Source organism: Rana temporaria, chromosome 6, assembly GCF_905171775.1.
Source record: "Rana temporaria chromosome 6, aRanTem1.1, whole genome shotgun sequence".
Classification (NCBI taxonomy): Eukaryota; Metazoa; Chordata; class Amphibia; order Anura; family Ranidae; genus Rana; species Rana temporaria.
The window spans coordinates 98,563,447-98,578,792 of record NC_053494.1 but is presented as its reverse complement, the minus strand read 5'-3'; the positions used below and the strand labels follow the sequence as shown (position 1 = coordinate 98,578,792).

At 42.9% G+C, this 15,346-nt stretch overlaps 1 protein-coding gene across 2 annotated transcripts in view; it reads right to left on the bottom strand.

Annotated features, from left to right (window-relative positions):
- The window catches only part of KPNA7 (karyopherin subunit alpha 7), a 90,415-nt gene that overhangs the window by 41,816 nt on the left and 33,253 nt on the right, over positions 1-15,346 (bottom strand). For both annotated transcript variants that reach the window (XM_040357058.1, XM_040357057.1), the window contains exons 4-5: positions 9,233-9,318; positions 8,612-8,880 (exon numbers count right to left, since the gene is read on the bottom strand). In XM_040357058.1, the coding sequence (XP_040212992.1) occupies positions 8,612-8,880; positions 9,233-9,318 (355 nt within the window). The remainder of the gene's footprint in view (positions 1-8,611; positions 8,881-9,232; positions 9,319-15,346) is intronic.

The following is a 15,346-nucleotide window of genomic DNA, read 5'->3' as shown; positions in this document are numbered from 1 at the left end:
GAGACGAAGTGGGTGAAGGTTTTGTTGTTATTAATTAAAGAATGTTTAGTAATTAGCCTTAGTGTGTGATGAGGGGGGGGGAGTGTCATTTGTTTCTGTACAGTTGTAACCAGATATAAGGAGGAAAAATGTGGCAAATAAAGTCAGTCTGCTTGACCCTTCAAACGTAGCACATCTCGTTTCTTGGAAGGGCGTTCGATGGGATATACCGGCGGTACCTGCATATCGCAGCTTGCCAGGGAAAAGGACGTCTCCAACGGCTGAGACCCTCACACCAGGAGGTAGCCGTTACATTGGTTGGCAGCAGTGGGATGGTCCTTTTATCCAAAGAGCAAGTGCTGAATGGAGTCGCAGTACGCCAGGCTGAAAAGATCCACACTAAAAGATCTATTGGAGAGTCGTGGTAGGAGCGCCAGCAACAGACCACGGAGGGAGCCGATAGCTGAACTGCTGGAGATGGACGAAATGGATGGATCCATGGAAGGAACGGAGCCCCTTGCACCTGTCAGCAAAGAAGATGTAATTACTGGGATTGTACAGCGGAGATTATCCTTGTATCCAGAAACGTCCGTGGAACTAATCAACCAGCTGTTCCGGGAAGCAAGGGAAGAGATACAAACGAAGAGGGGACAAGAACTGGAACTGGTAAGAGCGAGACAGCCCATTACACCTGCAGTTCCTACGCCTGCTGCTACAGGAAAGAAAATACCATTCACTGCATTTAAAGCTTTTGTAGAAAGTGAGGAGGAAATCGATGGATATTTGGCGGACTTTGAGAGGCAGTGCTCACTACACCAGGTACCACCAGACCAATGGGTCACTATTTTGTCGGGGAAATTGTCGGGCAAAGCCAATGAAGCCTTTCGGGCTCTAGCTCCAGAGGATATTTTACAATATCAGCAAGTTAAAAAGGCGCTGCTAACCCGATATGCCGTAACGCCAGAAGCCTACCGCCGGTGCTTCCGGGAGTCCAAGAAGATGGCTGTGGACTCCCACATGGAATGGGCCAACCAGTTACAAAGGGTGGCATCCCTTTGGGTCCAAGGGTGCAAGGCCAACACCGGGGAGGAAGTATTGCAGCTGTTCCTAATGGAACATTTCTTCCAAGACCTGGCCGCAGACATACAAGACTGGGTACGAGATCGCCGGCCCGCTAACTTAAACGAGGCGGCTCGGCTAGCAGATGAGTACGCGGAGACAAGGAAAGTAAGCCAGGGTACTACACGGCTGGCTCAGAAGGTAGAACCGCGTACTCCAACCGTCACCCCATGCCCAGAGTTTCGGGCTCCAGTCCCACCACGTCCTCAGGGGCCTAGCAACTACCCCCGGGATTCGCCTAGGGCGACGTGCCATCACTGCAGTGACACTGGACATATTGCTCGTTATTGCCCTTTGAGAGCTACAAATAACAATTGGAGACGCACAACACCCAACACAGAGGTCACTTCATCACATCCCTCTGCGGACCACTGCCTGGAGACCGAAGGGGGCCCTGAGGAATGTCTGGGAATTTGGTATGAGGCAGACCCAATACAAGTGGCCTCTCCGGATAACCGTCAGCATCACCGTCAGGAGGTACGAGTGAATGGACAAGTAGCACAAGGCTTAAGAGATACCGGGACTACTATCACTCTGATTCAAAAACATCTGGTAAAGCCAGAGAACGTGTCCACTCGCACAGTGGCCGTCCGGGTCGCAGGGGGTGCTGTATTTCGCGTACCCACCACCCGGGTGCACTTAGACTGGGGAGCCGGGTCAGGAAAGACCACAGTTGGTATCATGGACAACCTACCTGCCGAGGTGGTGCTGGGCAACGACATTGGCCCTCTGACTTCGGCTTATTTACCTACACCTGCTGCTGCTTGTGCCGTGACCACCCGCGTTGCTGGAATCAACCCACTTGCTGCTGAGAACCGGGTAAGACTACCTTCCCCGACATGTACTGTAGATCCGGCACAATATCACAGTCTAAAATGGGAATGTGACAAGTTGGCCAGTGAGAAATCAGAGATGCAACGACACTATGTCACGTATTATGAGATGTCCCGTGGCTTGAACATTGAAATACACAAACAGGCGGAAATTGTCAAAAGATTAAATGGGATTTGCATCCAGGTGGTGCCGTATCTGTCCCAAGAGCATCAGCAACAGGTTTTGGGAGCCATTGAGAGAGCAAAGTGACTGTTCCAGAACTGAATTCTATTCTTCACCGTCACCATCAGCTACCGACCTGGTAAGCCAATGGGAAGGCCGACGGACTGTCCAGGCAAACGGAACTTTTACCCTAACAGCAGACCGGACATCCCCAAGTTGATCCGAAAAGGATCAATCCGGGTCTGCCGGAGTGTTCCACAAAAGGGGGGCAGTGTAACAGATTATGGACTATTCTGCCTGGACATTGATAATAATTGCAGGATCTTGAGAGACTACAAGATGTTGGTTAATTGTGACCCCAACCAGTCAATATTCTATGACTCAGTCTAGTGACATGCTAATTGCGTCAGGGCCTGGGAGGCAGTCCATTGTCCTTGTATAAAGGTGTTGTAATGGACAGGTGTTAATCCCAGGTCTGCTCTCAGAACTATAATTAGGCATGCTAAAAACTGTATGTGTGATAACACTGTCTCTGTATGCGGAGACGAAACGTCTGCCTAGGAGACGAAGTGGGTGAAGGTTTTGTTGTTATTAAAGAATGTTTAGTAATTAGCCTTAGTGTGTGATGAGGGGGGGGGGGGAGTGTCATTTGTTTCTGTACAGTTGTAACCAGATATAAGGAGGAAAAATGTGGCAAATAAAGTCAGTCTGCTTGACCCTTCAAACGTAGCACATCTCGTTTCTTGGAAGGGCGTTCGATGGGATATACCGGCGGTACCTGCATATCGCAGCTTGCCAGGGAAAAGGACGTCTCCAACGGCTGAGACCCTCACACCAGGGGGTAGCCGTTACAGGCCCCAATTTTACAAAATGGATCATGGAACTCTACAATAATCCAAAAGCATATGTCAAGTATGTAGGGTATAAGTCAGACCCTTTTAGCATAGAAAGAGGCACACGACAGGGATGCCTATTATTTGCCCTCCTTATTGAACCACTTGCGCAAAAGATCAGATCTGACCCCACTATATTAGGCATAGAATTAGGAGGAGGACACAAAACACAAAATATGCCTATTTGCTGACGATATCCTCCTATTTCTCTCGTCCCTCCCCCCCCCCCAAGTGTCTCATTACAATCCTAATCATTTTACATCAATTTCAGGCTTAGTAAACAATCCAAAAAAATGTTTAGCACTAAATATATCCCTTTCAAACATAGAACTGAGTTCGGCCAAAATAGGTCTCCCTTGAATGGCCAGAAAACTGCATCCCTTATTTAGGGATAAATCTTACTGCATCCATAATCTGATTTATTCTCACATAATTATCCCGCAATTCTAAAACAAATATCAAAATTTAATGAATTCATGGACCCATCTCCCATCATCATGGTTTGGAAGAATCATGCAGTCAAAATGACGATATTACCAAAACTTCTATACCTCTTTAGAGTGCTACTCATCCCAATACCTGAATATTACTTGAGGATAGTTAAGAGTTTCATCTTTTGTCTGGGGTTTTTCCAAACCGAGAATAAAAATACAAACTCTATACCTCCCCAAAGTAAAGGGGGGACTCGGGTATCCCAACTTTGCGCATTATTACAGAGCTGCACAAATAGCAACACTTGCTAAATATCATGCACAACAGGAAATACCTCTCTGGGTATCAATAGAAGCAATTGAATGCGACCCCATTCCACTATCCAATGTGCTGTGGGTCTCTCCCAAAGCGCGCAGAAATATAAGAAATCCCATTAAACATTTACTTTCCCTATGGGATAGATTCAAAATAAAAAACCAACTACAATCTCACAATCCATTGTTCTCACTTTATAAAAATCTGGCATTTTATCCTGCATGTGTCTCTCCCAAATCTTTTAAGGAATGGGCTTTTAGGGATATCCTGTGCATGCACAAATTTGTAGACTCCACATCTTTCATTCCTCCAGACATTATGTGAATTATATGGTATACCGCAAATTAAATTCAGATACCTCCAAATAAAAAAAAAAAAAAAAAAAAAAAAACCTTTATGCCTCTAAATAACTTGCTTCTTCACCTTTGTTAACCCGCTTGTCTATTTTAGAAAATATTTGTAAAAAAGATCCGCATGCTAGGGGTACAATATCGGCTTTATATTCGCAATCACTAATACAATTCAATATGGATAAACTATTCTATGTCCGAAAATGGGAGGAGGATCTAGAATCTGAATTAAATGCATCTGATTGGAATCAAATATGGTGTAACACAAAAAACAGCCTCCTCAAATGTACTCGCGATGGAGGCAAATTGTAAAGTGTTAACAAGATGGTACTTAGTACCGGCTAGGGTAGCAAAATATGTGCAGAACTATTCTGCGCAATGTTTTAGGGGATGTTCTGATACAGGTACATATCATATTTGGTGGTCATGTCAGAAGGCGCTGACATTGGACGGAAATTTTCAATATTGCAAGTATATTGACAAAAAAAGAAAATTCCTTTAGACCTCAAAACAGCATTGCTCAACTTGAAACCTGATAATATAACACATATGCAATTTAAACTGCTATTGCAGCTCTTCACAGCAGCGAAGCAGACATTAGCAAAGGCCTGGAAATCTCCTAATCTAATAGTGAATGAAGTTAAAGAAAGGATGAATAACTATGACCTATGCCAAGATGACAGCAATAGATACAGACACGATCACCAAGTTTGAGAGAATATGGAAACCTTGGATTACATATGCAATGCCAATATCCTTTAATAATGAAGTACTTATGCCATGATAGCCTAAGCATTACAATTACCTATTGTACTTTTTAGTCAGTGGAACTTAGTCCTGCAGACTCCTTTATTTTACCCCCGACCCCCCCCCTTTTTTTTTTCTTCTCTCTTCATCTCAGTTATTCTTTATTTTCTCCTGTGTTTGATTCACTACTAGGTTTTCGAAACCCTTATTAGCTTGATATTTATTTGTACTAGCCGAAATTCTAAATTAGTAATTAATACAAGACGTTATTGTAATGCAAGTCGCTTTATAGATTCTTGCCTATAGGTTATTGATAGTAATTCAACTTTTTTATCAAATATTGTATCTGTTAAATCTTCATTAGATTAATATACATTTGTATAAGCGCAAAGGAGTTTCTCCCCTATGTAATGTATTTGTTATATGTTACTTGTACAATTTTTTCTGAATCACATAAGATATTTTGACATGGAAAATTAAGCAATTCAAATCAAACAAAATAAAACTCACTCATGATTGAAGTACTCCGAAATGTAATATGAGTGACACCGTCTCACTTCCTGATGACAAGGGGTTAACATCAATGATATACTCCATAGTATGGATCACAGCCGGATGGCTGGATGGCTCAAAACACAGAAAACCAGAGTGGAGAGACACAGCTCTCTGAGATACAACTACTGGTATAGCGAGTGGCACTCTGTCTCGTCACTCGCTATACCAGTGCCATTTTAGATATAAATATGCATCATATGTAGGTCATTCTTAATTGAAGGACACGTTTTTCTGGACCTTGAAGCTTGTAAATCACTGATGGTACTTCCCACAATGCTGCAAAGAGCAAGAGACAGATCTAGATTTTATGTAATTCTGCCAGACAATCAAATAAGGCAACTATGTAGATACTGATAATACCAATAATCCTAGGTGTATCATCCTCTGCTGCCACGATATTCTACAGCAGCAATGGTTTTAATATCAATGGCAGGCTGTTATGCATGTTCCTTGCTGCCACTGTATTATATAAAAATAGCCTAATCCAAAGCGAGCCACTTTGTTGCTGCCACACTCTGTATAATGGTAACGTGTTGGCATTGATGCCATGCTAAACTTTCATGAATGTAATTTTGTGCTGCCACCATACTATAAATATTTGATAAAATACTTTTAAATGTCATTTTACACCGAGTATGTGCCCCTCTCTCCCCTCCATCCTGGCTTTCTCCAGTATGTCAGTCAGTCTAACAACCACATGTGACCCTCTTAGGCAAACCCAGACCTCCCTCACCTGGTGCTCGTCTGCATGGCCACTATGGAGAATTTGGTCACCATATTTTTATGATCCACTCTGGTTAAATTCTATGGTGTTCCATAGAAGGCATGTCAGTTTCATGTACCGTTTTCTCAACTCAAGCAGATATGCCTGATCAAATTAAATATAATGTACTAATAACGGTTCTTTTTTAAATACACCTTAGATGTCTATATATAACCCCCTGAAGATTGGTACAATTTAAATGATCAAAATGCGTTGGTGATCCGTATGTGGCAGCCAAATGGTTAACTGCATATGGTCATTGTGAGATATAGATGATATGTATATGTGATCATAATCACATACCAGAGCTCTTAATGTTATCCCTGTATGTATTGGATCCATTTTCCTCATCCTTTTATGTACGATACTTAATACAGTTAAAAAAAAAAAAAAAAAAAAACACTTCATTCAAGAGAGTCTACAATTTTTTCAGCTGCACATAAGCCCCTGGGAGTCTCCTTTATCCCCTTTTTTTAAGTAGTATTGGGCTAGCAGCAACAGTTTGGATATTACAAGTTGGGTACCCCATTTTTGTTAGTTATATTTGGGTGGCCAAACACCCGCTATCTCCAACCAAAATCCCCTCTTCTACAATTTTAACATTATGAGCACTGGTCTGATCATGTGTTTGTGACAATAGATTTGTTTGCTAGAGCCGAAACAACTAATCGATTACAATTTTCATAATTGATTAATTGGCCAGTATCATAATGGGGTTAAAAAAAAAAAAAAAAATTCGCCCTTTATAGTACAAAAAAGCAAATCGCTACTGTAATTACTTTCACTGTCCACAGTAAAAAAAAAAAAAATGAACCCCTTACAGTAGCGATTTTTTCTCTTTGTACTCGTTTTTTTAATCCCATTATGTTACTAAACATCTCAGGCCTGGGTTCACACCCGTTTTTTGGTGCTCTCTCAAGAAACACACTACAGTTCATTTACATGTTTCCTATGGGACACGTTCACATCCATGATTTTTTTTCAGCTGCTGCGTATTTGGAAAGGGCAAGGACTTTTAAACGCAAAACCGTGCCATTTAGGTTTTTTGGTTCAATATACTTCAATGGAGAAGCTGCAGAAAAGCATGCGATGTGTTTTTGCGGCAATTTGTGTTTTGTAATCCGCCCAACAACAAATTGGCTCAAATAAAAAATGCTAAAAAAAAAAAAAAAAATTTAATAAGCTATTATGCGATTAATCGATACAATAATCAGCCAACTAATAGATTATGAAAATAATCTTTAGTTGCAGCCCTATTGTGTGCCTTTTCAAACAGTCAAAAGGACTATTGGGGTAGGTGTTATTCACTCAACAGGGTACTGAGAAATTTGGATAAGCAGTCGTAGCCGCCTTTGTCTATGCACCAGGATAGTGCTTGGTAAAGGTGAACTGAAAAAATAGCGAGGGTATGGGAAGGCTATTCCTCCATTCTATATTTTGCTCACCATGCCTCCATTGCACGCAACTACCAAAAGTTGGGCTACAAAATGCTGTTGGAATTAGGTCCTGGCCCTGTTGTGGAAGCTCTACCCAGAAGCAGTGAACATTTGCTGGCACTGCAATGAGGAGCATTATCCTCCATGTTATCTGGTCTGCAAGAAAGGTAGCACAACTATTGGTCTCAAGTCAGAGAGACTATCAAAACATCTGACCAATTTCAACTTGGGGTAGAACCAAGCCAGATACCTACTCCACCACTCTGACCTCTCGAAAATGCTCTGGAAACAGGGGGAGACCTCCCCATCGCATTCCACATGGTTTAATAAAAAATGGTCTAAATTCACTATGAAAAGCAACAAAGCCTTGCCTCAGGGCAAAGGGGAGAAATTCAGCCATAAATGGTTCCATTGGACCCCCTTTACCTGCTTGAGGGTATAAACGATTATGCACTCCGGGGAGTCAGCATTTCCCCTCCTTCTCTTTGCTAGTTTCCTCAAATCTTTTGAAAACTTGGTCTTCTGATACTATGTTGAGAAATTGTCTTGTGTTATTTAGCTAAAAAAAAAATAGCTAGGATAAACAGTCTATAGCTTTCCGTCTATGCTCTGACTGAAGATAGACAAAAACATTCTTCCTTGTGACATGTAAAATTTATGTTATATTGCCTTGGAAATCGCTTATGTTGAATTCTGTACTGGTTCTTAAGGCAAGCCATCTGTATGTAAAATAAGAGTTAAAAGCTTTTCCGTTTGATGTATAGCAAGATATTCCCACTGGTGTTCCATCTACTGTTGTCATTTTGCCACCTGTCAGATAAGTAACTGATTGTACAGAATATAGCTCTGTTCCAAGCCATTTGAGTGCTTTCCAGTCACATTGTGCCCTGTAAACCGAGTTCAGAATGTACAAGCCAAATATTTAACTCAAGCTAGTTGAAAAGACAACAAGGCGGCAAACCACTAGTCACTACACCAGAAGAGATTTTCACAGCTTTCTAGGAAGGCAAGGAGTGATAAACTTACCAGCAATGTTCCCCAGTGCCCAAACTGCTTGTTCACTTATTTGTCCATGTGGGGAAGAGAGCAGTGAGATAAAGGATGGAATAGCATTTGCCTCTACCACAGCTTTGGTCTGGTCTGAGGTGCCAGATGCAATGTTCGTGAGGGCCCAAGCTGCTTCAAACTGTAAAACGCTGTTATCATGGTAATTCAGGAACTCCACCAGCCTTGGTATAAGTCCAGCCTCAATGATATCATTTAAGGGAGGATTCCTCTCGCGTGACAACATTTTCCTGCAAGGAGGCATATGTAGTTAGACACTTCTACCAGTAATCCTCTTAGTTTTAGATAGAGATAATAATTAAATGTTTTACACACACACACACACACACACACACACACACACACACACACACACACACCTGTCAAGAATAAAACATGTCAAATGGAACCAAAGTGATGACTTGAATAGGCTGCTAAATAAATCACAAAAACAAGTCCAGTTTGATGTGATCTACTATTACCAGCCCTGACAAACCAAATTTTTTTTTATTTCAATAGGACTAAAATATGTAATCTGCATTCACCCATGTCATCTTTCCTGGTAAAAAGTTGAGCATTTTCAGTAACCCTTTCAACATTTACCTGGTAGCCTGTGTGCATTTCAGCTCAAGACTTGAATCACCAGAATGAATACCTTCAATTATTTCTTCCAGAGATAGTGGAGGACCCTGAAAAGGTGAAATGTAATTCTGTATAATCATTTCTAGTTTAAAAAACACATTACACAACATGGGGAAAGGTCACTGAAGTGTACTTTGTTTTATGCAACAAAGAGGAACAGGTGCACAAACCTAGATCAGGTAAGATCAGGAGAGCAGCAGGAGGAGAAAAAAAAAAAAAATATAGAATGAAACCTTTCCTTCCTCTCCTTATGCTGCAATGACAGCTGTCAAATAACCAGGGGGAACTTTAGTAAATAACCCCCATTGTGCGCTACCTAAAGGCAGATCCACTTTGCACTACAAGTGCACTGCCTGTAGATCCAAGGGGGACATACAAGGAAAAAAAAACAAAAAAAAAACCAGTTAGACTTACCGGTAACAGTATTTCCAGGAACCTTCCAGGACAGCTACTTGAGTGAGTAACTTATATAGCGCTAACAAATGCAAACTGAATCGCCTCAAAGCACTTTTGTCCAAGGTCATTCAGAAGAGATGAGTCTTGAGTTTACTGAAGGCCCGATGGTTTTCTTCCATGCAGATGTCCGTTGGTAGAGCGTTCATAGCCGTGGCTCTTGGACTGCAAATCTTCGTTCTTTTGTAGCGGCACTTAGGGATGTGGAGATTTTGATTCATTGATCATAGGGCCCGATTGGGGGGCTGTAGCGTTTATTTTCTAGCATAAATATTGAGGCGCGTTTGTGTGCATTTGTGGGTGAGGCAGAGGGTCTTGAATGTAATCCGATCCTTTACGGATAGGCAATAGAGTCCTCAAGGCCGGGGTGATTGATTCCTATGTTTTTTCCCCCCGTTCTTAGTCTTGCTGCTGTTGTCTGGATGACTTGTAAACGAGAAATCTGGTATTTTGGTAGTCCTAGGTAGGAGGGAGTTTGCATAGTCGAGTATTGGAGTGTTCCAACTACTGCTGCTTTGTCCTCTTCCGGGATGAATGGGATGAGCAAGTGAAGATGGTGTGATCCACCGACTACTGATCCTATTTGGGTGCCCATAGTCATGTCTGAGTCAAAGATGACTCAGAGGCTTTTGACTTTGGTGCTTGGGGTGATAGTTTGTCCAAGAATGGTGCATGGAGTCAGTCCTGGAATTTGTCTTTCAGTTTGCGTGTAGAAAGAGAAGTTCGGTTTTGGATCCATCGAGTTTGAGGGAGCTCTGTCATCCAATTATCCATCAATGTAAGGCATTTTTCTAGTCAGTGATATTGGTCTGTTAGTGACACGCAAATAAAGTTGAGTGTCATCAGCATAGGAGTGGTAAAGCAGGTCCTGTTTGCTGATGATTTTGAGGAGTGGGCGGAAGAAGATGTTTAGGAGCAAGGGCGACAGGGGTGAACTTGAGGGACTCCGCATGCGACGATGCGCGCTTCCGATATGAAGGCTCCTAGTTTCCCCCATCTTGGATCGAGTCTTTAGGAATGATGTGAACCAGGTTAGATTTGAGTCTGCGACTCCTGTGAGATGAGTGCGCAGAATTTTGTGGTCTGTGTCAAAAAGCTGCACGGAGGTCCAGCAGCACCAGGAGACACGATTCTCCGTCTGCTGCTTCGAGGGCATCATCCCATATTTTGAGAAGTGCCGTTTGTCCCATGGCCTGGGCAGAAGCCCGATTGTAGTGGGTACAGGAGTTTGTGGGTGTCCAAGTGGAGTTGTAGCTGTTGCACTACTGCTTTCCCAATGATCTTGGAGATGGTGCTAAGGCTTGTTACCAGTTTGCGGTAGTTTGGGTCCTTAGGGTCGAGGTTGGGTTTCTTTAGGAGGGGTTTAATTTTGCCCTGCTTGAAGGAAGTCAGAACAATCCCTTCTCTAACGAATGATTTACGAGATGTGCAATAGTCTGCTGAATTATTAGCCAAATGTTTAATTTTGTAGACCAAACAAAAAAAAAACAGATAGCTCATTGCAGAATTCTTGTGTTTCGTTTGCCAGAGGCTCTAGGGCAGGTGGGGTTCATAGTCTGAGCGACTATTTTGAACAGTTTGCAGGGACGGTTTAGGCTTTTGAGATGGTGTTGGCGAAGTGTTTTTTTTGCTTTGAAAATTGCTTTGTGGCATTTCTTGGTGAGTAATTTGTAGTATGTGGGTTTTTCTGTGTTGAGTTTCTTCTCCAGGCTCCTTCGGCTCGTCTACGTTCTTGCTTCAGTAGTGAGAGTGCATCATTGAACCAGTGCAAATTTTGCAGATGCGTGCTCTGCATCTTAGGGTGACCAAGATGATTGGCTCCGCCCTCCACAGGAAACAATCAGATACAATTTAAAAGGTCCCTCCCTTTTCCCTGTTGCTAGAAGATAAAATAAACCTCCACCAAAAGTGTACTCTGCAGAGGAAAAAAAAAAGCTAATAAAACCACCACCAGGTAAACAAGGTCAACCAGTGAAAAACAGAATAGGGTGGGGATATAGACGACATCCTGGAAATACTGTTACCAGTAAGTCCAACGGGGGTTTTCCCCCTCTCCCCTTCCAGGACAGCTACTTGAGGTATAGAATCTTGCTTATCCTCTCAGGGAGGCATGGTAGCCTGAAGCACTTTCCTACCAAACGAGAGGTCCTGGCTGAAAAGGATCTGAATGCTATAATGATTGACAAATGCATGAGAGGACCAGACGGCAGCTTTAGAAATTACTTCCCATGATGCCAATAGTTGAGAGGAACTCCTAAAACCACTGGACTTTTCTAGATAAAAGCAGGACATCTTTTCACATCTAAAAGACTAAACCTTTCCTCCATATTCTTGGGAGAGGAACAGAAACTAGGAGGAACTACCTCCTTAGACCTATGAAAGTTTGAAGATACTTTGAGCAAATAGAAAGGATCAGGTCTAATCACTATCCTGTCCTCCAGAAACCTCAGGAAGGGGTCTCTACAGGAAAGACTCAAGATCAGAAATTCTTCTCCGACGTAATAGCCAAAAGGAAAGAAATCTTTAAAATAAAAAATTCAGGGATGCCTCATGCAAAGGCTCAAAAGGAGCCCTTGCAAGAGCATTTAATACCAACCACAGATCCCAGGGAAGAATCTGTTTTACAACCTTGGGAGCATGGCTTAAAGGAAACCTCCTGATTAAAGGATCTTCCGCTAGTCTTCTTTCTGTAAACAAGAAAAGGGCAGTAGTAGAGTCCTTTTTCTACTCCTTTGCAGAACCCTCCCACACCACACACACAGGGAGTCTAATAAGAATCTAAACAGTTTTTCTTTTGCCAGGAAATTTTTTACAAACTTTCCCATAGATTCTTCTTGTGACTAACTTACGGCTGTCCAGGCTAGTTTGAATAACCCTCTCTGAACACCCCCTCAACTGCAGGATGAGCCACTCAGCCTCCAGGCCGTCAAATGGAAGGTCTGAGGGTTTGGATGCAACACCGGACCCCGATGGAGCAGATCCTTCCCATCCGATAGGGTCCTCAGAGGAAAACCAACTCCTCCTGGGCCACCAGGGTGCAATCAGAAAAATCTTCTGACTGGTCCTGAATAATTTTCCCAACTACTAGAGGCAAGAGTGAAAAAAGGAGGGAAGGCGTAGGCCAGAGCAACATCCTACAGGAAGGAGAGAGCATCCATCCCCAAGGACTCCGTCTCTCTCCAGTGAGAACAGCAGTTTTCTGTTGACTGAAGGCAAAAAGATCCACTGTGGGGAGACCCCATCTTAGCACAACCTCCTGGAATGTGCCTTGATGTAGCTCACAACCGCTGGAACTGATGCTCACCCTCAGTCAGCCGGCACATTCTGACCCCCTGATGTGGACTGCCCTGACTAAAGGGACATTGATCTCTGCCCAGGTCAGAATCTGCCGTGATAACATTAGTGAGTGCACTCTTGCTTGTTTAGCTACACCATAGTTGTGGCATTGTCTTTTGAATTTGTCTCTGGAAGAGAGGCTCCAAGAACTTTCCCCACAGCTAGTAGTTCCCTGAAATTTAAGGAGTGGTCTGCCTCCTCTGGCAACCAGGCTCCCTGTGAGAGAGCACCCCAGCCCAACAGACTGGAGTCTGTGGTAATTTTTACCAGAGCATGTTGTGCCCAGTTCTTCCCTCCCTGAAGATGTTCCCACTGCTCCCTCTAGGAGAGAACGAGAAAAACCTTTTGGCAGCTGTACCAGCTGACCTAGAGAATTCTTCCTGCAATCCCAATTGAATAAAAGAAATGTCTGAAGTGTAATTGGGGCCCAAGGCACACCTGGGATGCCGCAGTCATTAACCCCAATTAACTGCATGATCCCCCGAAGAGAGGTCTGCAGCACCAACTTGAAGGCCTGCACGGAGAGAAGAATCTTTTTTTCTTCCCGAAGAGAAGTTTTTAATATTTTGGACAACAGTCTATTAGATCACCCAGGAAAAGTATGCTCTGGGAGGGCACCAGGCAATACTTCCGCTGGTTGAGTCTCCACCCCAACCTCTGAAAGGTCCATAAAAACCAACTGCAAATCCTGAACAAATGGACTCCTTTGTTTCAAGCACAGATCAAAAAATAGTCTCGATATGGGATACACTCTTTATCCGAAAAATAGCCATGATTTTTGAAAAAATTATGGGTGCTGCCGAGAGACTAAATAGAAGGGCATAGAACTGCCAATGACTTAGCCCGTTTTCTATTAGAACCATAAATCTAAGGAACCTTCGGTGACTGTGGCAGAATGGTACATGAAGTTAAGGGTACATGAAATTAAGGGTTCTGAAGATCCAGGGTTATCATGAAGACTCCTGGCAACAACAGATTGCTACAAAATAAAGGTTATCTATCCGAAAACGTCTGTAGACCGAATTTGTTCAGGACGCTTAAAATTGACCATACGAAAGCCACCGGATGCTTTGACCAGAAAGACACGATTAAAATCCCGCAATTTTTGAATTTCGGGAAAAAGAATAACTCCCTCTGTTTACCACACATAAATTAAATTAGATTCATCATGGCTTGCCGTCTCTCGGCAGATGGGTAGGAAAAAATCTTGAATTTCTGTAAAATCTGTAACTCTTTCCCAATGTTTGGAGAATAAAGGAATTGTTGGAATTCTCTGCCCATTCTCTGATGAAATGGGATAACCTTCCCTCCATCCATGTACATTATAAAAGCAAAACAGTTACATAGAAGAATGTCCTCTCATAACCGAGTACATTTGTCACTGGGGATTTTTGGAAGGGGCAAAGAGAGCCCCCCCTTTTTGCTTGGTCTTTGTTAAAGGCCACATCTTAGTTGCCTGCAGGTTTTAAAATTAACCTTGTTATGAAAGCCGCGAAAAGGCCTCTCATTCTGGGGCTTATTTCTTTGGGAAGGGAACAGTTTACTCTTCTCGGAGGAACGTGTTAGGACCTCCACTAAGGAGGAACCGAATAAGAGCTTGCCTTCATAGGGTATGCCGCAGAGTTTATTCTTGGAGGCAAGATCCCCTTTCCAAGATTTAAGCCAGATAGCTCGCCTAGCTGAATTAATGGGAGCAGAAGACCTGGCTGCAGATTTTACAGAATCTGCTGCTGCATCAGCTAAAAAGGCAACCGACCTGGCAATGAGTGAGAGACTCCCTAATCTCCTCTTTGGGGGGTGTCGGATAAAAAAAGATCAACCAGACGCTGAACCCTGACCTCTTGGACACCTGGGACATAGGGGCATCTAATCTAGGACACTTAAAGAAAACTTCCTCGAACTCCGACTAAAAGGAAACTGGAACAACCTTTTTCAGGTTCTTTGAACTCAGAATCATTTCCTTACGTGACTGGTGCACCGGAAAAGCTCTCGATTTCCGCACCTGTAGACCCCTATACATACTATCCTGTACAGATTGGGCTTGCTGTGGCATCACAATCTGCTCTGAGGAATATATACTGACTTTAGTGGTGGATCAACATCTTAGACTGGAAAAAATACTTAGCATTGTGTGAACTAATGGTCTCAGATACTAACAGAGGGATCTAGCCGAGGCTGAAGGCTTTTGAGCTATGGATCTGGACGAGGAAGGTCCTAGTCCAGCTACCCTGTCTTTAAAAAAACAGACCAAAAGGAGGCCACTACCTCCTTCATAGAAGACATTAA